Raw genomic sequence first — 26,302 nt, forward strand, 5'->3', positions numbered from 1 at the left:
CGGAATGGACCAGAAGTTTACAAACTTTACCACAGATCTGCAGGAGGTACAGCAAAGACTAGGTGATGTGGAAACCAAGACACAGGAATCAACTACAGACATTGAATATCTCAAGAAAACAATGATATCACTGGAAGACAAAGTAGACGACCTGGAGAACCGGTCTCGAAGGAACAACCTAAGATTGGTCGGAATACCTGAATCGATAAAAGATGCGGAACTGAGAGGCTACTTGGAGCCATGGCTTTCTAAGACCTTGTTGTCTCAAAGTACTGTGGGCCCAGTAAAAATAGAACGAGCTCATAGGCTGGGTCCCAGGAGAGGCACCAATGATAGACCAAGGGTAGTGATACTTAGATTACTCCACTATCATCATAAGATGGAAATACTGGCTGCTCTCAGGAATGGTGGGAAGCTGGAAGTGGAAGGACAACGGATTATGTGTTTTCAGGACTATTCTACTAAAGTCTCCCTCCAACGCAAACAATTTTCCCGGGTCTGCGGAAGACTCCACAGCCTACAAGTGCGGTTTAGCCTGTTGTACCCGGCAAAGTTACGAGTACAACATAACGGAACAGTACAATTTTACGAAAATGTGGAGGCAGCCCAGGCATTCGTGGATCAGCTGGAAAGTGAAAAACTGAGCACATCCAAGACATGAGCCAAACGGCTAAAACGTTTCAGGTCTAGTTAGGGTGATCAGAAGTAAAGAGGAGACAACGTATAATGTATAATGTTCAGGAATACAGTATATGGTGTTTAACTGTTATAACTAATTAAGCTAAATGATGATGTTGATAATGCTGTTCCGTATAAACCAGGGGAGAACGGGCATCGTTCAAGCCTGTCTAAAAGGATGTTTGGGTACCTTGGGCCGTTATTTGTTCAAATTGATGTTAAATACTGTTTACTATGAGTGAAGGGAAGGAAACCACAAGGTAGCAAACTTGATGGGGTCCTTGATCGGGTGCACGGAAGTAAAGCGCCAATGGTGCCAACAGGGAGTAGGTGGGGGCTAAGCGGGGAGGGGTGGGCAAGGGTGGGGGGGGTAACACTTTTCTATTGGGGAAAGAATGGGGTAGTGAATAGAGGCCAAAATTCTCATAGAGGATATACTTGGGGGGATGCAGGCTGGGGCGTCCACCCGAGGAACACATGCGATCTAAGAGAACATCAACAGAAGACTAGACCACATATAGACCATGGTTAAGCTAGTCACGTGGAATGTGGGGGGCATCAACTCCCCAATAAAAAGAACAAAAATTTACAACATCTGCAAAGACATCATGTAGATATAGCTCTACTGCAAGAGACACACCTCAGCCCAGAGGAACATGCAAAATTAAAAACATGGTGGGTGGAGGAGTGTATCTCTGCAGGGGCACAAGGGAAAAAAGGAGGAGTGGCAGTGCTGCTCCGTAAAGGAGTAGCGACTTCAGTAAACCCATTAGTAGCAGATCCTGGCGGTAGATATGTTTTGCTGGAAATAGAAGTGTCGGGTCAGAAACTGCTAATATGTAATGTATATGCTCCCAATCAATACGATAGGCAATTTTATACACCACTTGAGTTCCTACCAGGGGGAACATGTCTTGGTGGGCGGGGATTTCAACACGGTATGGGATGCTTCAATAGATAGCTCAAAGGGCCAGAGGACTGACAGGGTGGTTTCAAACAAAGGCCTGAAAAGGATGGGGCAGACATTAGACTTAATAGATGCATTGAGAATATTACACCCAACTGAGCGTGACTATACACATTACGCACGAGCACATGAGTCCCAGGCTAGAATTGATTACATACTTTTATCAGAGGAAATGCTAGAGAGGGTAAAGGATGTAACCATTGGCCCTTACACGATTTCTGACCACGCCTGGGTATGTTTAGATTGGGAGTTGGGAATAAGCCCGTGCAAAGGGAACTCCTGGCAATTTCCCTTAGACCTAACAGGAGACGATGCCTTCCAGGCAAAACTAAAGGAGTGTTGGGAGGAATATGAGATCCTGAATCAACAACATATAGGAGATCCAGTTCTGTTCTGGGACGCGGCAAAAGCGGTGATGAGAGGGGAAATAATCAGTTACTATCACCACGTTAGGAAGACACGAAATAGGGAAATATTACGTTTAAGTAAATTAGTGTGTAAGGCACGCCAGACATATGGAAGGACACACTCAGACATCCACCACAGTAATCTCTTAGAAACCCAAGCCTCATTGAACATGCTTCTACATCAAAGGGCCTCTAAATCCCAACTATACTATAAATTTCAGCTACACCGCTTTGGAAACAAAACGGGACGCCTTCTGGCACGATTAGCTAACCCGAGAGGGAACAAAAGGCAAGTATTGCAAATCAGAGGGACACATGGGACAGTAGAAGGTGCAGCTGATAAAATCTGTGAGACCTTTGCCAAATTCTATAGTGAACTGTATGCGCAACCAGAGGAGTCGACCATGTTGGACTCCCTATATTTAGATAATTTAGAACTTCCAACTCTTAGTCACCAAGAGAAAGATAAGTTGAACCAACCAATTACAGATGAGGAGGTATTACTGGCGATTAGACAGGGTACACTTCTTAAGGCGCCAGGTCCAGATGGTATGCGCATAGAATTCTACAAAATGATGGGAGAGCTTGTTGCCCCGACCCTCACTAAATATTTTAATACGATGGTGGATGCGGAATGCGTGCCTGAGATATTATCTGTAGCACAAATAGTGGTACTCCCAAAACCAGGCAGAGACCCACAACAACCAGAGTCATATCGCCCCATATCACTTTTAAATGTGGAAACTAAACTATTAGCAAAAATTATGGCCAACCGAATGAAAAAAGTATTACCAAAGCTAGTACATGAAGCACAAGTTGGATTTGTGGAGGGTACAGTTATAGCCAAGAACTTAAGGAAAATAATAGGGGCATTGGAGACGAGACGAAGGAAGGGCACCCCCTCTTTGCTTATCAGTTTCGATGCAGAAAAAGCATTCGATAAGGTGTATTGGTCATTTATGTTCTCCACGCTGGAGAAATATGGGTTTGGTGGTAGATTTCTGTCAGCAGTACGGGCTCTCTACTGTAATCCGAAAGCAAGGGTAAAGGTTAATGGGATGGAATCTGAGGAGTTCCCGATATGCCGAGGGACCCGGCAGGGGTGCCCATTGTCCCCGTTGCTCTTTCTGTTGTCACTAGACCCGCTGATTCGAGATATAATGGCTAGTCCAACAGTGCAAGGTGTAAGAGTAGGTACGACCGAATTTAAGATAGCGTCTTTTGCAGATGACCTATTGGTATTGCTGACAGAACCCCAGACATCCTTTACGGCACTCATGGAGTTGATCAAAGAATACGGTGACTATGCAGGATTTAGCTTGAATTTGACTAAGTCAGAAGCTTTAGCTTCCTCACCGACAGTGAAATCACTATGGGGTCAAAGCTTTCCACTAAGCTGGGCAGAAGGATCCTTCAAATACCTGGGGATCAAGCTGACAATGGATTTAGAGAAACTGCATGATTTAAATGTCAACACGTTGTTAGAAGGGACAAAAACCAAACTAGAGGGGTGGGAAGGCCTTCCGCTATCTTTGAGGGGCAGGATAAATTTAATCCAAATGGTGATATTCCCCAGGTGGTTATATCTTATGCAAACGCTTCCCATTTGGCTACGACAAAAAGATTTAGCGAAAGTCACAAAACTTTTTAGTAGATTCTGTTGGGGGAAAAAGAAGCCCAAGCTACAGTTTAAAAGGTTACTGGGAGGTTGGCACCGGGGGGTGGGGGGGGGGGGGGGGGGGGGGATGGGAATGCCTGATATAGCCTTATATAACCAGGCCTGCCTACTGAGACATGTGGGAGACTGGATAGGACAATCCAATATATTTACACCTATGGAGGAGGAGCGGGAATATTTCGCCCCCTCTGATGTTCTCACCCTCCTACATCTCGATCAAAGACAGGTTCCAGTCGAGTTTAAGCATCGATTGTTACAACCTATGTGCATGGCTTGGAGAGGGCTGGCCATCAACATGGGGGGCACACCAACAACATCTGAATTGTTAGCACTCAGAGGAAACCCGAATTTCGAGCCAGGGCAGAGTAACACTACATTTATAAGATGGGGAAACAAAGGAATCACAAGGGTGGAGGACCTGATGGGACCAGAAGGGAACATACTATCATTTGAAGAACTGCGAGATAAGCTAGGGAATACATGGGGAGACCGCTTTGCCTATGCTCAAGTTAAGCATTATATTCTCCATCTGAACCAGCAAGCCCTAAGACAGAAACTTGGACACGAGGTAAACACTTTTTTTTCAAAATCTAGAGATCACGGGAATGTCAGTCTCAACCCTATGCAGAGCGTTAGTGTCACGCGCCACCCAAAACAACCTAGGATATATTATACAAAAATGGGAAAGAGATTCCGGGAATTCTTTGGGAGGATGGGACGTCGGGGCAACACTGAGACGCATTCCGTCACTTACTATAGATGAGAGGTTGAGAGAATGTGGATACAGGGTGGTCATGCGAGCATACATGTCAGGGCAACAATGGAGACACATGAGGGCCACAAACGACAGTAAATGTGTAAAATGCAATCATACACCTCACAGCCTGTACCATGCTTTTTGGGGCTGCCCAAGGATACATGCATTTTGGGGACAAATAAAGAGCTATCTGACTAACATAACGCAGATCCCAGTGGGTGGAACTTGGGACCATTATGTCTTAGACACACAGGCAGCTTTTGCGAATCAGACAAAAAACGAGAGAGTTTGGTGTCGCAAGGTATGCCTAGTGGCACGCAAGACTATTCTTCAGAAGTGGATAGAACCAGACCCACCAGTGTACTGGCACTGGAGGAATCAGATACATGAGTTGGCCACCTGGGAAGCCAGAGAGGCAAAGGGAGTCCCAAAACGGAAAAAGCAGTTCATGTCAATATGGGGACGATATATACAAGGACTTAGTCCACGGGGGCGAAGCTTGCTCCTTAATCTATTGTAACTGTCGAGGTAGTACACATGGTCTGAAGGGTTAAACCCATTATCCTCAATATTGGTTGGAATCCAAAGAAATAAGGGGGGGAGGGAGGGTGGAAGAGAGGGTGGGGAAAGGGGGGGGGAAATAAAAATTTCTCATGATGGCTTGTTTAACAATTATCTGGGAAGCATCACTGTACAACAGCAGTTTTGTATTTTTCAGCATTTGTATATTATATTTCTCTTGTCATCAAACATATACTTTTTAAATGTCAGTAAAGGTGCAACCATTTCTTGTTTTGGAAAATGTATAACCCACAAAGCTTTTGATCTCTGTTGATTTTCCAGATTTTCAATGACTCTATATCTTTAGTATTTTTCTCAGATGTTTCTTCAACACTTTTATTTGTTTTTGTTACATTTGTACCCTGCGCTTTCCCACTCATGGCAGGCTCAATGCGGCTTACATGGGGCAATGGAGGGTTAAGTGACTTGCCCAGAGTCACAAGGAGCTGCCTGTGCCTGAAGTGAGAATCGAACTCAGTTCCCCAGGACCAAAGTCCACCACCCTAACCACTAGGCCACTCCTCCACTGTTGCTACTATTTGAGATTCTACATGGAATGTTGCTATTCCACTAGTAACATTCCATGTAGAAGTCGGCCCTTGCAGATCACCAATGTGGCCGCGCAGGCTTCTGCTTTTGTGAGTCTGATGTCCTGCACATATGTGCAGGACGTCAGACTCACAGAAACAGAAGCCTGCGCAGCCTTCTACATGGAATGTTGCTAGTGGAATAGCAACATTCCATGTAGAATCTCTAATAGTAGCAACATTCCATATAGAATCTCAAATAGGTAGAAACAGAACCTCAAATAGTAGCAACATTCCAGGTAGAATCTCCAATAGTAGCAACATTCCATGTAGAATCTCCAATAGTATCTATTTTATTTTTGTTACATTTGTACCCTGCGCTTTCCCACTCATGGCAGGCTCAATGCGGCTTACATGGGGCAATGGAGGGTTAAGTGACTTGCCCAGAGTCACAAGGAGCTGCCTGTGCCTGAAGTGGGAATCGAACTCAGTTCCTCAGGACCAAAGTCCACCACCCTAAAGGCCACTCCTCCACTGTTGCTACTATTTGAGATTCTACATGGAATGTTGCTATTCCACTAGCAACATTCCATGTAGAAGTCGGCCCTTGCAGATCACCAATGTGGCTGCGCAGGCTTCTGCTCGTGCAGGACGTCAGACTCACAGAAACAGAAGCCTGTGCAGCCTTCTACATGGAATGTTGTTAGTGGAATAGCAACATTCTATGTAGAATCTCCAATAGTAGCAACATTCCATGTAGAATCTCCAATAGTATCTATTTTATTTTTGTTACATTTGTACCCCACGCTTTCCCACTCATGGCAGGCTCAATGCGGCTTACATGGGGCAATGGAGGGTTAAGTGACTTGCCCAGAGTCACAAGGAGCTGCCTGTGCCAGGAATCGAACTCAGTTCCTCAGGACCAAAGTCCACCACCCTAACCACTAGGCCACTCCTCCACAATTTTAATTTGTTTCTCCATTTTTAACACGGTTTCTTTAGGAATTTGTGAGGTCTGAGATAACAACACCATTTTCTGTGACAGGGATGTTTCCAAAGTCAAAGGGGCATCCCAAACTGTTTCCAATGTGATAGTTGAAGGTTTAGGAAATACATTTTTATTTATTTATTTTTCTTACATTTGTACCCCGCGCTTTCCCACTCATAGCAGGTTCAATGCGGCTTACATATTATATACAGGTACTTATTTGTACCTGGGGCAATGGAGGGTTAAGTGACTTGCCCAGAGTCACAAGGAGCTGCCTGTGCCTGCAGTGGGAATCGAACCCAGTTCCCCAGGACCAAAGTCCACCACTCTAACCACTAGGCAACTCCTCCACAACTTACTCCATGGTAAGGAAATAGCCTCAGGTTCCACAGAAGCAGCTTCCTCCTTCTCGGCGGTTTTCTCTTCCAAAACGCCGTCGCCATGCTGGCTACTACTCTTCCCCATCAGGGCACTCTGCAATCGATCGCAGGGATCTGGTCCTGTTGCAGGGATCACTACCCCCACTTCGGAGGGTGTGAAACCCTGTACAAAGACTTCCTGCATGACTTCAGGCATAGGCGGCGGTTCTCTCAACTCTGGGCTGAAGCAGGGGAGACGTTTCTCCGTCTTCTCCGGCAGCGAAACAGCCCACCTGCTGTCCCGTTACTACAAAGCAGTCCATCGTCCCAGTTGCGGGGGAGGCGGCTGCCACAGGACCTGGTCTTTGCCTGCCTCTTCGTTTGGGCATTTTAAGGTAAAAGTTGTTTAAGGAAATTTAAAGCACTTATATTTGAGTTTAGGAGCTGCTTCAGTGCACTCCCTTCAGGTCGCCATCTTGGATTCCCCAACATATTGGATTTCCTGTGTGTACTTACTACAGAGCTTATATCAAATCTGATCATGTTATGATCACTGTTATCAAGCAACCCCAGCACCATTACCTCCTGAACCAGATCATGCTCCACTAAGCACTAGGTCTAGAATTGTTCCCCCTCTTGTAGGTTCCTGAACCAGCTGCTCCATAAAGCAGTCCTTGACTTCATCAAAATAAAATTGGCGCATGTCAATTTTGGGCCTGAGACCTTACCGCCACCCACTGACTCAGTGGTAGGGTCTCAAGCGTTAACCGAGTGGTAATTGTCCACATGCTTAGAATGACGATTACCGCCCGGTTTCCGCCATACACCAAAAATAGAAATAATTTTCTGACGCGTGTAGTGGACACACGTAAAAATTAAAATTACTGCCCAGGCCACGCGGTAGCCGGGTGATGACTCCAAATTGATGCACATTGGGTGCTCGTAGGCATCTATGCAGCTTAGTAAAAGGGCCCCCAAGTTTTTGCAGGTGTTTAAGAGGCCAGTCTGAAATACCAAAACAATATGAGAGTGCAGGAAGTCTCCTAGAATAGTCATTACTGATTTTTTCTCGGCCATTTCAGCTTTCTAGTTGTTTCTTCCTCCACTCCTAGATATTTATATGTACCTTCCTGTGTGGATCATTCGGTGGTTTCTACTACTACTACTTATCATTTCTATAGGTTCTTGAGGTTTACCTTCTAACAGAAGCTTTTATTACACTCAGTGCATGTAAATGGCTTCACTCCTGTGTGAACTCTGTGGTGCCTTGACAGATGTCCCTTCTCAGTGAAGGTTTTACCACACTCAGAACATCTAAATGGCTTCATTCCTGTGTGAATTCTCTGGTATATTATCATGTATTTCTTCAACCTCGGTGCAGATAAATGGTTTAATTCCTGTGTGGATTCTCCAGTGTCTGTTGAGTGTTCCTTGTTTAGTAAAGCTTTTACCACACTCAGTACAAGCAAAAGGCTTCACTCCTTTGTGGATTCTCCGGTGTATTATCATGTATTTCTTTGTGAAGATTTTGCCACAGTCAGTGCATAGAAAAGTTTTCCTCCTGAATGCATTCTCTGGTGTAAGGCGAGTGTTTCACTGTCAATGAAGCTCATACCACACTCACTACATGTAAATGGCTTCACTCTCATGTGAAAGCTATGGTGTAGTGAAGCTTTTTACCACACTCAGAACATTTAAATTGTTTCACTCCTGTGTGGATTCTCTGGTGCTGTATCATGTATTGCTTCAACCTCAAGCATTTGCCACACTCAGTTCATAGAAATGGTTTTACTTCTCAGTGGCTACTCTGGTGCATAGTGAGTGTTTCCTTGTCAATGAAGGTCTTACCACACTCAGTACATGTAAATGGCTTCACTCCTGTGTGAACTCTGTGGTGCCTTGCGAGATGTCCCTTCTTAATGAAAGTTTTACCACACTCAGAACATCTAAATGGCTTCACTCCTGCATGGATTCTCTGGTGTTTTGTGAAGTTTACCTTCTGAATGAAGCTTTTATTACACTCACTGCAGATGAATGGTTTCATTCCTGTGTGGATTCTCTGGTGTTGTGTGAGGCCTGTTTTCTGACTGAAGCTTTTATTACACTCAGTGCAAATAAATGGTTTGATGCCTTTGTGGATTCTCCAGTGTCTTCTGAGTGCTTCTTTTACAGTAAAGCTTCTACCACACTCAGTACTTGCAAAAGGCTTTACTCTGGTGTTTTGTGAGGCTTACCTTCTGACTGAAGCTTTTATTACACTCAGTGCAGATGAACGGTTTCACTCCTGTGTGGATTCTCTGGTGTACTGTGAGGTGTTCCTTCCGATTGAAGCTTTTATTACACTCACTGCAGATGAATGGTTTCATTCCTATATGGATTCTCTGGTGTATTGTGAGGCCTGTTTTATGAGTGAAGCTTTTATTACACTCAGTGCAGATGAATGGTTTCACTCCTGTGTGGATTCCCTGGTGTATTGTGAGGCTTGTTTTCTGACTGAAGCTTTTATTACACTCAGTGCAGATGAATGGTTTCATTCCTGTGTGCATTCTCTGGTGTCTGGTGAGGTATTGCTTCTGACTGAAGCTTTTATTACACTCACTGCAGAAATATGGTTTCACTCCTGTGTGGATTCTCTGGTGTTCTGTGAGGTGTCCCTTCCGACTGAAGCTTTTATTACACTCAGTGCAGATGAATGGTTTCATTCCTGTGTGGATTCTCTGGTGTACTGTGAGGTTTACCTTCCGACTGAAGCTTTTATTACACTCACTGCAGATGAATGGTTTCATTCCTGTGTGGATTCTCTGGTGATCTGTCAGGTTAATTTTCTGACTGAAACTTTTATTACAATCAATGCAAATAAATGGTTTGATGCCTTTGTGGATTCTCCAGTGTCTACTGAGTGCTTCTTTCACAGCAAAGCTATTACCACACTCAGTACATGCAAAAGGCTTTACTCCAGTGTGGATTGTCTGGTGTTTTGTGAGGCATGTTTTATAAGTGAAGCTTTTATTACATTCACTGCAGATGAAAGGTTTCATTCCTGTGTGGATTCGCTGGTGTATTGTGAGGTATTGCTTCTGACTGAAGCTTTTATTACACTCAGTGCAAATAAACGGTTTCACTCCTGTGTGGATTCTCTGGTGTTCCGTGAGGCTTGTTTTATGACTGAAGCTTTTATTACACTCACTGCAGATAAACGGTTTCATTCCTGTGTGGATTCTCTGGTGTTCTGTGAGGTTTGTTTTACGACTGAAGCTTTTATTACACTCACTGCAGATAAACGGTTTCATTCCTGTGTGGATTCTCTGGTGCCTTCTGAGTGCTTCCTTTGCAGAAAAGCTTCTACCACATTCAATACATGCAAAAGGCTTTACTCCTGTGTGAATTCTCTGGTGTTTTGTGAGGTTTCCCTTCTGCCTGAAGCTTTTATTACACTCACTGCAGATGAATGGTTTCACTCCTGTGTGGATTCTCTGGTGTTGTGTAAGGCTTATTTTATGAGTGAAGCTTTTATTACACTCAGTGCAGATAAACGGTTTCACTCCTGTGTGGATTCTCTGGTGTTCTGTGAGGTTTGTTTTATGACTGAAACGTCTATTACACTCACTGCAGATGAATGGTTTCATTCCTGTGTGGATTCTCTGGTGTTCTTTGAGGTTTGTTTTCCGACTGAAGCTTTTATTACACTCACTGCAGATGAATGGTTTCATTCCTGTGTGAATTCTCTGGTGTTTTGTGAGATTTCCCTTCTGACTGAAGCTTTTATTACACTCAGTGCAGATAAACGGTTTCACTCCTGTGTGGATTCTCTGGTGTATTGTGAGGCTTGTTTCGTGACTGAAGCTTTTATTACACTCACTGCAGATGAATGGTTTGATTCTTGTGTGGATTCTCTGGTGTTCTTTGAGGTTTGTTTTCTGACTGAAGCTTTTATTGCACTCAGTGCAGATGAATGGTTTCATTCCTGTGTAGATTCTCTGGTGTGTGGTGAGGTGTCCCTTCCGACTGAAGCTTTTATTACACTCACTGCAGATGAATGGTTTCAGTCCTGTGTGGATTCTCTGGTGTGTGGTGAGGTGTCCCTTCCGACTGAAGCTTTTATTACACTTACTGCAGATGAATGGTTTCAGTCCTGTGTGGATTCTCTGGTGTATTGTGAAGCTTGTTTTGTGACTGAAGCTTTTATTACACTCAGTGCAGATAAACTGTTTCACTCCTGTGTGGATTCTCTGGTGGTTGGTGAGGTTTCCCTTCTGACTGAAGCTTTTATTACACTCACTGCAGATGAATGGTTTCATTCCTGTGTGAATTCTCTGGTGTTTTGTGAGTCTTATTTTCCGACTGAAGCTTTTATTACACTCAGTGCAGTTAAGTGGTTTCATTCCTTTGTGGATTCTCTTCTGCATAGGGAGGTTTCTTTTCCAGCAAGCACTTGTACCACTGTCAGCAGAAGTACACAAGCTTTCATTTTTCTGAATTTTCTGGTAGTTTGAGAGGTCTGTCTTTCTGCAAAAGACTTTTTCAGGTTTAGTAGTAGTCATTGATTCTTCACCAGTCTGAGGTGTTTTATGATCTGTGAATGTTTCTCTATGGCTGAATTTTTTCTTACATTCAGCACTTGAAACTAGTATCTCTTCTGGGTGGAATTTTGCATTTCTTATGACATTTTCTTCCTGACTGAAGCTTTTGTCATGACTAGAACATGCAGATAATCTCTCATCAGTGTCATTTTTCTGGTATTTTGTAACGCTTCCTTTATTGATAAAGGTTTTCTCATCTACTGTAGTTGTACACACTCTAGTTTCTGTATTATTGTTCTCATGTTTCTCTCTCTTCCTACTGAAATCTTTCCCACACTCAGAACCTATACAGTGGGTCTCTCTTATGCATGTTTTCTGCTGTTGCTGTAGTTCTCTCTTTTGACTGAAGGTTTTCCCACAGTCCGTACCTGTATATGGTCTCTCTTCAGTATCGGATCTCTGATCTGATTTCAGAGTTAAATGATCATTAAGGAATATCTCACATCCATCACACAAACATTTCTGAACTCTCATCTGGTTTGTCTGTTCTTCCACTGTTTGTGTGATATTACTGGTACAATGTTCACACGGAGCTGAGCTTCCTGTTGAAGGTTTTTGTTTATTTTGATTTTTTCCCTTTTCTCCCCAGTCAGAACAGGACGAAGTCTCTTCTTTCTCTCTTTCTGAGAACATCTTTTCCTCTTCAGGCTTCTCACTGAGCTTCCATTTATGTGTCTCTGCATTACTGTTCTTAGGGTCATCTTTTTCTAAAGAAATAAAAACAGAGCATTGTATAGTACTGTAGGAGAACAGCAGTTTAACGAGTTCAATAAAAAATCTGTATAAATAAATTGTAAATCTTCCACCCCCTCCCTGTTGGGAATACATTTCCAAGCTAATCACTACCAGGGATGAATACAGAATATATGATTATATTCAAGTTGATATTTAAAAGCACCTTTTGGTCTTTGTACATAGATATTGTTTAGCCCTATAACTGCTCTTTATCAGACAGGCTGCAAGATGCAAGGCTAAACCTTCAGGGTGCTTGTTCCCCAGATAAACTAAGTTGGGCGTTAGCTGATCCTGAAGTTCACAGGAAGAGATTCACCATTACCCAATCATACATTTGTTACAGAAGCTTAGTTATTGTAGATATGAGAAGAGACATCTGATTGCAAACTTGCCAATAATAAGTTATATTTTACTTAAAGCGAGTTCTATTCTTTACCGTCTATGTTCAGGCTAATTTAGCAAGTATATTTTTATGTTTATTTTTTATTATGTATTTTTTTCTCTCGCTAGGAGGAAAAGGCTCCTGATGCTCGGTATACTTAAAGCTTTTGCTTATCGCTATGTCAGCTGCCGAACCAACTTCTTCATTAAAGTAAAAACCTAATGAAGAAGTTATTATGATTGTCAGGTTCTCAGGTTCAGAGCCCGCGGGGCCAGGCTCTGGAGCAAACGTGAGCCCTTGGGCTGCTGACGAGGAGCGACAGCAGCAGGCCAAACCCACCAACCAACGCTGGGCAAGCACACCGGCACCGGCAGGGACTGCAGGCACCGCCCAGGGAGCCGGAACACACGGACTGGAATCCCTGGACTGGAGGACACAGGATTGGAACACTGGACTGCAATCCCCCGGACTGGAGGACACAGGACTAGAACACACACCGGACCGGCACACACTGGACTGGAGCGCACCAGACTTGAACACACACCGGACCGGAACACACTGGACTGGAGCACACTGGACTGGTCCGTACAGCTTCACCTGCGCTTGGCCACTACCCCCCAAGGGTTGAGCCCTTGGGTTCGAGTGGCCGGCAGGACTTACCGGATACCGGATGACACAGGGACCAGGAGTGGAAACAGAAGTACTCCTAAACCTAAACTGATCTACGTGCTCCCAAGCCCTAAACCAGCAGGAGTGTTCCTAACAGTAAACTGACAAAAGGACTTCCTAAGCCCTATACTAAACAGGAGCTCCTAAGCCCTGCTCAACAAAGGGACTTCCTAAGCCCTAAACTAACAGAGCTGGGAACTAAATACACAAGCTAGCAAAGGAGCTTCCTAAGCCTCCACGCTACAGCAGTGCACCACCGCACTAACCTAACCCAGGTGCCACTAAGCACCAAGCTACAGGAGTACTTCTCACAGCGAACTGAAGTGCCCCTAACAGCACCAAACCCAGAAGTACTTCTAACAGCAACCTAACAGTGCTTCTAACCACACCCAAAGGGAAAGCAGGGGAGCTACAAGGGAAAGGCAGGGAAGCTAAACACAGGTCAAATGTGCACACTGCACCAACACTAACCTGGACCTAAAGCAAACGCAAGCAGGGAAGCCAAACACAACAGAAGTGCTCACTGCACTAACCCTACCTCAAGTACGCGTTGCAAAGGCCCTGAAGGAAAGAACACCACTTCCTTATCAAGGCCCTCCCAGATGGTGTCACACTCCCTAGCCCCAGGCAACAGCACACTGACCCGGAGAGGCCCAACCCACACCAATGCAGTCCCAAGAAGCACTTGAAGCCAGTACACCCAAAAACGGAGCAGAGCAACTCAGGCAACACCCACAGCTGCAGTAAAGTGAGACAATTAGCCCCATGCTGCTGGAAGCTGCCAGCACAGACAGAAAGAGCCAGCTCAGACAGGACAGACAAACGAAACAGAAGCCAGCTAAGCTGACCACCAGGAAAAAGGTAAGTTTGAGAGGGGTTCTGACCACGATCATAATGTTGCCCTCTTCCCCGCTCTGAAGGGATGTTTCTTTAGTAAATAAGTGATGACAACCCTCCTTTCTCTGTAGTCGTGCCAGGAGAGTGTTCAACAAGCTCCGGAGCAGGGGGAAGCAGGTCACAATAAACTAACCTCGTCCCGTCACTGAAACAGGGGCGGAAGGAAAAGAAACTAATTACAGGATCAAATCCAATCTTATAATACAAAGATTAGTTTATTTAAGAAATTAGCAATCAAGAAAAAAAATATTATTATCAAGAATTTCAACAACCTCTACTTTTACAGTTTGTAATGTCAGTTTTTCTACCTTAAATGAACATATAACTAAATTAACTCTAGTTCTACTGATTTATTAACAGGTCGGACTTGCTTCAGTCAACACAGATAATTATCAGGTAAGTATTTCATGTGATACTTAAAGATCAGACGTGAGAACTTAAATACTTAATAATTGTCAAGAAAAAGAATTTGATGCTTTGTGTCTATTTCTTTCTCTTTCAGGTTACTGCTCCCTTCCCTCAAGATGTCAAGGTAAGTATATTGTTTTTCTCTTTTTTTCTCTATTTCCCCAGAATTATTCCTTTAGGGATTTCTGTCACTTAGCTGTTGCATCCCTCTCCTTATGCACCCAAGCATCCTTCTGGCTTTGACTGTCACCTTTTCTACCTGTTTGGCTACCTTAAGGTCATCAGACACAATCACCCCCAAGTCCCACCGAGTGAGCAATTGTGAAAAACAAAGTATAGGATACCCTAAGAATGCCAGAGTCATAGTTAATGAAGGTTTTACAGACAGGAATCTAAACAATACTCCAATGAAAACAGAAGAATCTTAGAAACAGACCCACCCCAGGTACTAATGTCATCTCGCCATCACTCATTATCAGTCACACCGGCTTCCTGTAGTGAGACTCACCCATTGCCAGTCACTCCTGAGAAGAGATTTTAAGAATAACGGGAAACCCTTACCTACAGACATCAGGATCTCATAGTTCTCCTTCATCACCTCCCTCCAAAGATCCTTCTGCTCCTCATCTAAATACTCCCACTCCTCCTGGGAGAAAGAGACAGAGACGTCCTCAAATGTCACCCGCATCTGAAACACAAACCAGAAACACAGTCAGGGACACAGGAGGTGCTCAGAATGCATTAGATTTCAGCTCCTGCCTTTGTTTTGGGGGTTGTAACTGTGCAGATGTTTTGTGTAGAATTCCCCCCCCCCCCCCGGCATTAACACCCAGCTCTTCTGTTCTCCAGGTCTGACTCCGCCTAAGCTGTCTCCCAGCTCAGGCTTGATTACCCCATCCCCTCAGTAATCTCAGTCTCCAACTAGGATGAACCCCTCCCTAAGAAGGCTGACCCCCCCCCCCCCCACCCAGCAGTTTTCTCTGCCCCGACCTTTATTTCTTTTTTTACTCATTCCAAGAATCCCACCTCCCAGATAGGGTTACCATATTTTGTCCCCCCCAAAAGGTCACATGCCCCGCCCACACACACTCAGCCATGCCCCCTTTCACGCCCTTGCTCCGCCCCGTCACAATTTCCCCTCCCCCCTGTCACACACCCCGTCAGCCCCCTCCCCTTACCTTACTACGCCCTGGAGGTCTAGTGACCTCTTTGGGGCAGGAAAGAGCCCCCTCTTTCCTGCCTGGAGCGCTGCCCTGCATGCATCCTTCCTGTTGCTGATCTTGGCGCTGATTCAAAATGGCTGCCAAGAGCTGAAGTCTCGCGAGATCACTTCAACTCTCGGCGGCCATTTTGAATCGGCGCCGAGGATCAGCAACAGGAATAATGCACGCAGGGCTGAACTCCGGGCAGGAAAAAGGGGGCTCTTTCCTGCCCCAAAGGCGGAAGAGGTCACTAGACCACCAGGGCTGTAGTAAGTAAGGGGAGGGGAGGCTAGCAATCTGCCCGTTTGTCCGGATTTCTGGACAAACGGGCAGGCTGGCGGCAGAAATCCAGACAAGCGGGCAGATTGGCAAAACCCGCCCAGTTGCCCGGACATGTCCTCAAAAAGAGGACATGTCCGGGTAAATCCGGACATATGGTAACCCTACTCCCAGAGCACACAAATCTCATACCACTGTGTATTGCTTCAGTACTGCAGCCTGCTCACTTGATCACCACAGACTGCTCAAAGACTAAAATACTACAGATTCTTTTAGATTCGTCTTGGGTAAATGAAACTCTTTATTTGCACTTTAATTGGAGAGTGTATAAGTCATTACTGTTACTGCATCACAATGATTAAGAAATAAACAAACTAATCGAGTACATTACTAAAGGAAGGCTATAGAAAAGTAAAATAAGAAAGATATATATACACATACATCATCACTGGTCAGGAATTACATCATTCAGGCCCTTATCTCATCAGCTGGGGGGCCCGTTGCAGCGAAAGCCTGAAGCATCCAGACCACGTACAAGTCTTTTCTGCACAATGCGTCCATCCACAGAATGAGCCCCAAGGCTCCGCTGCAAAAAGCCCCCTTTTTATTAAAGCTTATCCAGGTACGTGAGGATTCAGTGGAAAACATGAAAAAGGATCTGAAGAAGCTAGAAGAATGGTCTAAGGTTTGGCAATTAAAATTCAATGCGAAGAAATGCAAAGTGATGTACTTAGGGAATAGAAATCCTTGGGAGATGTATGTGTTAGGCGGTGAGAGTCTGATAGGTACGGGCAGAGAGAGGGATCTTGGGGTGATAGTATCTGAGGATTTGAAGGTGACGAAACAGTGTGACAAGGCGGTGGCTGTATCTAGAAGGTTGTTGGGCTGTATAGAGAGAGGTGACCAGCAGAAGAAAGGTGTTGATGCCCCTGTATAAGTCATTGGTGAGGCCCCACCTGGAGTATTGTGTTCAGTTTTGGAGGCTGTATTTTGCTAAGGATGTAAAAAGAATTGAAGCGGTGCAAAGAAAAGCTATGAGAATGGTCAATCTCTGTTTCTCCTTCCCCGCGCAGCCGTCATCCGGTACACTGCCTTTGGTTTTTAATGTACTAGAGATGACGGCTGCTTAGGGGTAGTAGAAACAGAGATTAACCAAATTGTCTTCCTTGCTTACAGTGGACTAGATAGGCTCACTTCCACTCCTGTCTATTAAACCTCTGTGGGGCAGCTCATAGGTATGCTTGCTTTGTTTTCATAGTACGTGGATGACGGCTGCTTAGGGGTAGTAGAAACAGAGATTAACCAAATTGGTTTCCTTGCTTACAGTGGACTAGACAGGCTCACTTTCACTCCTGGCTATTAGACCTCTGTGAGGCAGCTCATAGGTATGCTTGCTTTGTTTTCATAGTACGTGGATGATGGCTGCTTAGGGGTAGTAGAAACAGAGATTAACCAAATTGGCTTCCTTGCTTACAGTGGACTAGATAGGCTCACTTCCACTCTTGTCTATTAAACCTCTGTGGGGCAGCTCATAGGTTTGCTTGCTTTGTTTTGAGTGTATGTGGATGACGGCTGCTTAGGGGTAGTAGAAACAGAGATTAACCAAATTGGTTTCCTTGCTTACAGTGGACTAGATAGACTCACTTCCACTCCTGGCTATTAGACCTCTGTGAGGCAGCTCATAGGTTTGCATGCTTTGTTTTGAGTGTATGTGGATGACGGCTGCTTAGGGGTAGTAGAAACAGAGATTAACCAAATTGGCTTCCTTGCTTACAGTGGACTAGATAGGCTCACTTCCACTCTTGTCTATTAAACCTCTGTGGGGCAGCTCATAGGTTTGCTTGCTTTGTTTTGAGTGTATGTGGATGACGGCTGCTTAGGGGTAGTAGAAACAGAGATTAACCAAATTGGTTTCCTTGCTTACAGTGGACTAGATAGACTCACTTCCACGCCTGTCTATTAAACCTCCTTGCAGCAGCTCATAAGTATGCTTGCTTTGTTTTGAGTGTATGTGGATGATGGCTGCTTAGGGGTAGTAGAAACAGAGATTATCCAAATTGGCTTCCTTGCTTATAGTGGACTAGATAGGCTCACTTCCACTCCTGTCTATTAAACCTCAGTGGGGCAGCTCATAGGTTTGCATGCTTTGTTTGAGTGTATGTGGATGACGGCTGCTTAGGGGTAGTAGAAACAGAGATTAACCAAATTGGCTTCCTTGCTTACAGTGGACTAGATAGGCTCACTTCCACTCCTGTCTATTAAACCTCCTTGCAGCAGCTCATAGGTATGCTTGCTTTGTTTTGAGTGTACTGGATGATGGCTGCTTAGGGGTAGTAGAAACAGAGATTATCCAAATTGGCTTCCTTGCTTACAGTGGACTAGATAGGCTCACTTCCACTCTTGTCTATTAAACCTCTGTGGGGCAGCTCATAGGTTTGCTTGCTTTGTTTTGAGTGTATGTGGATGACGGCTGCTTAGGGGTAGTAGAAACCGAGATTAACCAAATTGGTTTCCTTGCTTACAGTGGACTAGATAGGCTCACTTCCACTCCTGTCTATTAAACCTCCTTGCAGCAGCTCATAGGTATGCTTGCTTTGTTTTCATAGTACGTGGATGACGGCTGCTTAGGGGTAGTAGAAACAGAGATTAACCAAATTGGTTTCCTTGCTTACAGTGGACTAGATAGGCTCACTTCCACTCCTGTCTATTAAACCTCCTTGCAGCAGCTCATAGGTTTGCATGGTTTGTTTTGAGTGTACTGGATGATGGCTGCTTAGGGGTAGTAGAAACAGAGATTAACCAAATTGTCTTCCTTGCTTACAGTGGATTAAATAGGCTCACTTTTCTGCCAGAAGATGAAAGACATTTATCACTGAAGGTTGGAACGTTCGGTTTAGTAATAATAATAGTAATTTATTTATATTCCACATTATCTCCAAATTCTAAGTGGATAATATATCACTTACACAGCAAGGAAGACATTTTTATGTCTATTGCTGGAATATAGTAGCCAATTTATTTTATGGTTCAATAATTTTATTGATTAACAGCAGAGTAAACAAAACTAACATCATTGATACATCCATTTCCTCATCTTTCACTTTATATACTTCAGTAAATCTCTTCTACTGTATCACCAAAATTTATATTTTCTCCTTCCCACCCCCCCCCCCCCCCCATCCCTCAACTTCAACAGATGTTAGTGATTCACTGTCTTGTCACTATGAATAGTAAACTATCTATACAGATAGCTAGAGAGACCAGTTTACCGAGCATATACATATTTTACATCATTAAAGAATCAGAACTCTATACTCTAATCAACAAAATGAAGATACATTATAGCTTAATCGAGTGACCCCCAACCGAGGGTGAGCCACTCCCTCAGTCAATGTGGATTCCAACATCGCATCTCCATGACATATATGTGTTCTCTTAATAGACCCAAACCTACTGTCAGGTCTCTCGGGGAAATGTGAGCCCTTGGGCCGCTGTCACGGAGGTGGCAGCAGCAGGCAAAACCACCCAACAGGAGACAGGCAACCCTAAGACGGGCTGAAGTAGACAGGACTGGAGTGACTGGGCTGGAGCTGAAGAGGCAAGCAACAAGGAATCCAGGAACAACGTCCTACAGCAGGGTTCAGGCTTGAGAAGCAGGATACAGGAGCTACATACAAGCTAAGCTCAAGGGAATGGGAATGACAGATACGCTTGCCAGAGGAAGGGTTAGACTGGAGCTACAGTAGCTAACAGATAGAAAGGAGAGAAATGGCTGCAGCATCAGCCGCTAACCAACCTCAGACAGGGAGCAGAGCTACTGCACAGGGATAACAGAAAGGCTAGAAGCCCACAGAGAATAATACACACAGAAAGGCTGAAAGCCTACAGGTCAGAGAGATACACCCAGAAAGGCTAGAAGCCCACAGAAAGGCTGGAAACCCCCAGGTCACAGTAATACAGCCAGAAGGCCTGGAAGCCCACAGATAAAAGGGATATACACAGATAGACTGGAGGACCTCAGAGCAATGGGAACAGAAGAGCTGGAAGCCCACAGAACAATAGACACAGAAGAGCTGAAAGCCCACAGAGCAATAATACCCAGAGCAGGAAAGCAAGAAGCCCACAGGTAAGTAATAGACTAGGCAGAAAGCCTACGAGCAATAATACCCTGAGCCAGAAGGCAAGGCCCACAAGTGATAGTAACTAGCAAAGCAGAAGAACTGGAAGCCCACAAGAAAAGACAAGGAAAGCTAACTGTGCAAACAGCACACTAACCTTGGGACCTAAGGCACTGCGTAGGCATTGGCAATGCAAAGGCGCTGAAGACCAGAACACCAGTTCCTTAAGAAGGCCCTGACAGATGAGATCACCCCTTCAGGCCACAGGCAAGGAGCATACAGAAGCCCAGAGAGACCTAACCCACACAGGTGTAGTCTATTGAGATAATTAGTGTCAGGCTGGAAGCAGCCAGCCCACCCAGCCTGAGACAGAGCTACCTCAGGAACAGCCTACTGAAGTACAGAGAGGCCCAATGTAGTGAAGCCATTAGAGCAGCCATCCCACAGAGACAGAGATAGAGCTAACGCAGGAACAGTATACTGAAGCACAGAGAGGTTAAACCCACACAGGTGCAGTATACTGAGGCAATTAGCGCCATGCTGGAAGTGGCCAGCACCCAAAGACAGAAACAGAGCCAACTCAGAAGTAGACAGAAACCAGCACAGACACTGATTCCCAGAAATAGGGTAAGTCCGAGGGTGGTCACGACCACAGACGTGACACCTACCCCCCATCCCATCCCCTTCTCTCCTCTCCCTCCCCTTAATTTATTCCCTATGATTCCCAGAGTCAAGAGGAGCCTCTTCTCATTTAGTTTTATGCTACAGCAATGAAATTTATCTATGCGTCCCGTAGACCCTAATCCTGTGTCATAAGCTGGTCACTGCTCAATCTGCTTCCCCCCCTGCAGCCTGTGTCCTATATAAGCAACAGTGCCCAATCTCTACATTTTTTTTTTTTTTTTTAGAAATTAAACAGGAGACTTCTCCCTCTGGGGGTCAGGGTATCCCATAAAGGTTCCCATTGGGCCTGAAACTTCCTGCCCGGCAAACTATCAAGATCATGAATCCCACACCTGTCCACTCGCATTTGCTTTATCATCTGAGATCTCCATACCTGCTGAGGCGGTTCTTCACTCTTTCTCCAATATTGTAAAATTGTTGTGATTCCAAAATAAATTGCTAGCCTAATAAAGGCTTGGAAGCCTTCCGGGGGATCCCGCAAATACTTAAATACATTAAACAACATTAGAGGATCACAAACTACAGTGCAACTCCACATTCCCTCTATCCCCTCTAGCATCTTGCGCCAAAAGCGCTTCACATATTTGCAGTGCCAAAACATGTGTCCCAAAGTAGCTGAAGCATCTTGGCATTTTGTGGAATCACCACTATCTGCAAACCCTGCGCGATATGCTCTGTATGGGGATATGTGCGTCCGCAGGATCCACCTGTATAGTCTTTCTCTCTGCGGTATGGAAAGCCTCCATTTATATAATGACTTTAGAAACGTTTCACAGGTGTCCACGGAGACTCCATTTCCCAAATCCATGGCCCATTCGGAAGCCAATTTAACCACATCAAGTTCCACAATCATATCTTTTAACTGCTGATGGTGAAATCTAAATGGCACCTGTAGTTGAGCCCCCAATGTATAATCCTCAGAAATTACCTCCACTACATCTTCCGTCAAATCAGACCAGTCCAAGGAACCAATATAATGTTTTAATTGGTAGTATGCAAAAAATTGATTCGATGGAATCTGATATTTCAATTGCAGTTCTGGGTACGAGTACATCCTGCCTTCCTCATTCACTACATGAGCTAAATATACTATTCCCTTTTCTGCCCATCTGGTAAAAACACTCTTCCCCTGCCCCAGCAGAAAAGCCGGGTTATCACAGATGGACATCCATGGGGTCACTCTGGCAGAGAAGAAGTGTCGCCTACATAGCCAGTGCCAAGTTTCCCTTAGAGCCTGCAGCACTGGGTGTCGTTTAAAGGCATCTTTAGGCAGGGTTCCTCCAGTGTGTAATAAATGGCTAAAATGTATCCCTGGAAATCTGGAAGTCTCTAACTCTGTCAAAGAGAATTCCGAGGACCCCCTATACCAGTCATTAATATGCCTCATAGAACAGGCGACCACCAAATACTTAATATTTAACAAACCCATTCCTCCTCCCTCCCGAGGGGACGCAATCAGTTGATATGGGATCCTAGGCCTCCCCCTGCCATAAATATTCCTGTATCATCCGCCGTAACTTCCCTTCATCCTTACATTTCAGAAATAAGGGTAATTGTTGAAACACATAAAGCCATCTTGGTGCAATCACCATATTGAATAATGCTATTTTGCCCCACACTGTGAGGGGAAATTCCCTCCATATGATCAATTTACTTCTGGTCATATCTAAGAGCGGATCAATATTATCCCAGTATAAGCCTGCACCTGCCCCAGAGAGATATACCCCCAAATACTTCATTTTGGAATCCACCCACTTAATGGGGAAGTTCCTTGGCCAACCCCTGCAAGTAACTTCATCTATTGGCAGCACCCCTGATTTATCGTAATTAAGGGTGAATCCTGATAACCGGCCGAACTCCTGAATGAATCCCAGCGCCGCCGGAAGGGATCTGTGTGGCTCTGTAAGGATTAAGAGAATGTCATCAGCATAGGCTAACGCTCGTATCTCACGATCCTCCATTGTCACCCCATGGATCTCTGTTGTTGAATTCAATAATCTTAATAGAGGCTCTAATGCCAAATCAAACAATGAGGGAGAGAGGGGGCAGCCCTGTCTTGTTCCTCGCCTAACTTGAAATCTCTGTGTTATTCCGCCATTGACCGTGACTTGGGCGAACATATTTGTATATAAGGCTTTGATGGCCCGATGTATCTCGCCAGGGAATCCCACCCAATCTATGGTTTCAAAAAGGAAGTCCCAGCTTACTTTGTCAAAAGCCTTAGCGGCATCCAAGCTTACCACCATCCCCAGAATTTGCCGATAATGGCAATGAGCCATTGCCAACAAAGCCCTCCACACATGTAGTACTGAGTGCCTCCCTGGAATAAAGCCCACCTGATCTGGGTCTATAATAGATGGCAGACACTTCGTCAATCGTCTGGACAATATTTTTGCTAGTAATTTAATATCAACATTGATAAGGGATATGGGTCTATACGACTCAGGCTCTTCTGTTGCCTTCCCGGGTTTCAATAATAGTGAGATATTAGCTGTATTTTCATATTGTGGGACTTGCCCTTCCTGGATAATGGCTTGATGGTAAGCAAATAATGGACCTATCAAGGTTGCCTGCATGAGTTTATAAAATTCCCCGGTGTAAAGATATGGAGGGACCCAAAGACAAAAAACACACCAAAATATCAAATGTTGAAACACATACCAGGAAATGGAAATGGAAAGTGATGATCACAAATGCTCGCAGTCTTGGCAACAAAGTTCATGACCTTCAAGCCCTGATGTTGGAGGCAGACTTAGACGTTGTTGCAATCACAGAGACATGGCTCAATGGTTCCCATGAATGGGATGCAAACATACCAGGCTATAATCTATTTAGGAAGGATAGAGAGGGTCGTAAAGGTGGAGGAGTAGCTCTATATGTGAGAAATGATATCACAGCAACCAAAATGACAGGGACCTGGGGTAAGGAAGAAGCGATATGGATCACCTTAAAAAGAGATGATAGAACCTCTGTCCACGTGGGTGTTGTCTACAGACCTCCAACACAATTGGAAGAATTAGATAGAGACCTGATCACAGATATTCAAAAGTTGGGAAAGAAGAGACAGGTGCTGTTGCTGGGAGATTTCAATCTGCCGGATGTAGATTGGAAGGTTCCATCTGCGGAATCGGAAAGAAGTAGAGAGATTGTGGATGCTTTCCAAAGTGCTCTGCTCAGACAAATGGTCATGGAACCCACGAGGGAGGGAGTGACGCTGGATCTGGTGCTCACAAATGCAGATAGCGTGTCAAATGTCCGAGTGGGTGCCCACGGCAGTGACCATTAAACGGTTTGGTTTGATATGACGGCTGAAGAAGAGGGTGGCCACTCAAAACTCAAAGTCCTGGATTTCAAGCATGCTGACTTTAGTAAAATGGGGGAATACCTAAGGAAGGAGCTGATGGACTAGGAGGACGTACGAGAAGTGGAATGACAGTGGTTCAGGCTGAAAGAAGCTATAAATACAGCCACAAACCTTTATGTAAGGAAAGTAAATAAAAGCAAGAGAAAAAGGAAACCGATATGGTTCTCCAAGCAAGTGGCTGAGAAAATAAAGGCTAAAGAGTTCGCGTTCCAGAAACACAAAAAAACTCAAGATGAGGAACACAGGGAGGAATACCGGAGGAAACTGAAAGAAGCCAAGAGAGAGGTACGTCTGGCGAAAGCGCAAGCGGAAGAACAAATGGCTAGAAAGGTAAGGAGGGGTGACAAAATTTCTTCAGGTATATTAGTGAAAGGAGAATGACTAAAAAGGGAATTGTGAGACTAAAAGATACTGCAAACCGCTATGTAGAAAATGATGAAGAAAAGGCAAATTTGCTAAATAGATATTTTTGTTCTGTTTTCACTGAAGAAAATCCGGGAGAAGGACCGCGATGGACTGGCAAAAGTTCATTTGAGAATGGAGTGGATATAGCACCGTTCACGGAAGAGAGTGTGTATCAACAGCTAGAAAAACTAAAGGTGGACAAAGCCATGGGACCGGATGGGATCCACCCCAGGATATTGAGGGAGCTCAGAGAGGTTCTGGCGGGTCCTCTTAAAGATTTGTTTAATAAATCCTTAGAAATGGAGAGGTTCCGAGGGATTGGAGAACGGCGGAGGTGGTCCCTCTTCACAAAAGTGGTGATAGGGAAGAAGCTGGAAACTACAGGCCGGTAAGCCTCACTTTGATTATTGGAAAAGTAATGGAAGTGATGCTGAAGGAAAGGATAGTGAATTTCCTGGAAGAAAATGAGTTGCAAGATCTGAGACCACATGGTTTTACCAAAGGGAAATCGTGCCAAACGAATCTCATTGAATTCTTTGATTGAGTGACCGGAGAATTGAACCGTGGACGTGCTATAGACGTAATCTACTTAGATTTCAGCAAGGCTTTTGACACGGTTCCCCACAGGAGGCTCTTAAATAAACTGGATGGGCTGAAGATAGGACCCAAAGTGGTGAACTGGATTAGGAACTGGTTGACGGACAGGCGCCAGAGGGTGGTGGTGAATGGAGTTCGCTCGGAGGAGGGAAAGGTGAGTAGTGGAGTGCCTCAGGGGTCGGTGCTAGGGCCGATTCTGTTCAATATATTTGTGAGTGACATTGCCGAAGGGTTAGAAGGTAAAGTTTGCCTATTTGCGGATGATACTAAGATTTGTAACACAGTGGACACCCCAGAGGGAGTGGAAAACATGAAAAAGGATCTGAAAAAGCTAGAAGAATGGTCTAAGGTTTGGCAATTAAAATTCAATGCGAAGAAATGCAAAGTGATGCACTTAGGGAGTAGAAATCCAAGAGAGGCGTATGTGTTAGGCGGTGAGAGTCTGCTAGGTACGGATGGGGAGAGGGATCTTGGGGTCATAGTATCTGAGGATCTGAAGGCGATGAAACAGTGTGACAAGGCGGTGGCCGTAGCTAGAAGGTTACTAGGCTGTATAGAGAGAGGTGTGACCAGCAGAAGAAAAGAGGAGTTGATGCCCCTGTACAAGTCGCTGGTGAGGCCCCACCTGGAGTATTGTGTTCAGTTTTGGAGGCCGTATCTTGCTAAGGATGTAAAAAGAATTGAAGCGGTGCAAAGAAAAGCTACGAGGATGGTATGGGATTTGTGTTACAAGACATATGAGGAGAGACTTGCGGACCTGAACATGTATACCCTGGAGGAAAGAAGAAACAGGGGTGATATGATACAGACGTTCAAATATTTGAAAGGTATTAATCCGCAAACAAACCTTTTCCGGAGATGGGAAGGCAGTAGAACGAGAGGGCATGAAATGAGATTGAAGGGGGGCAGACTCAAGAAGAATGTCAGGAAGTATTTTTTCACGGAGAGGGTGGTGGATGCTTGGAATGCCCTCCCGCGGGAGGTGGTGGAGATGTAAACGGTAACTGAATTCAAACATGCGTGGGATAAACATAAAGGAATCCTGTGCAGAAGGAAGGGA

General features: G+C 44.7%; 1 protein-coding gene and 1 pseudogene across 1 annotated transcript; one reads left to right on the forward strand and one right to left on the reverse strand.

Moving 5' to 3' along the window:
- The window catches only part of LOC115462307, a 759,864-nt pseudogene that overhangs the window by 530,219 nt on the left and 203,343 nt on the right, over nt 1–26,302 (forward strand).
- On the reverse strand, nt 8,962–11,223 carry LOC115462331 (zinc finger protein 850-like; the record flags this gene model as incomplete). Its single annotated transcript, XM_030192335.1, has 1 exon — nt 8,962–11,223. A coding segment is annotated over one exon (2,112 nt), but the record flags the coding sequence as incomplete, so codon positions are not given.

This window comes from Microcaecilia unicolor, chromosome 1 (genome assembly GCF_901765095.1).
Source record: "Microcaecilia unicolor chromosome 1, aMicUni1.1, whole genome shotgun sequence".
NCBI classification, from domain to species: Eukaryota; Metazoa; Chordata; class Amphibia; order Gymnophiona; family Siphonopidae; genus Microcaecilia; species Microcaecilia unicolor.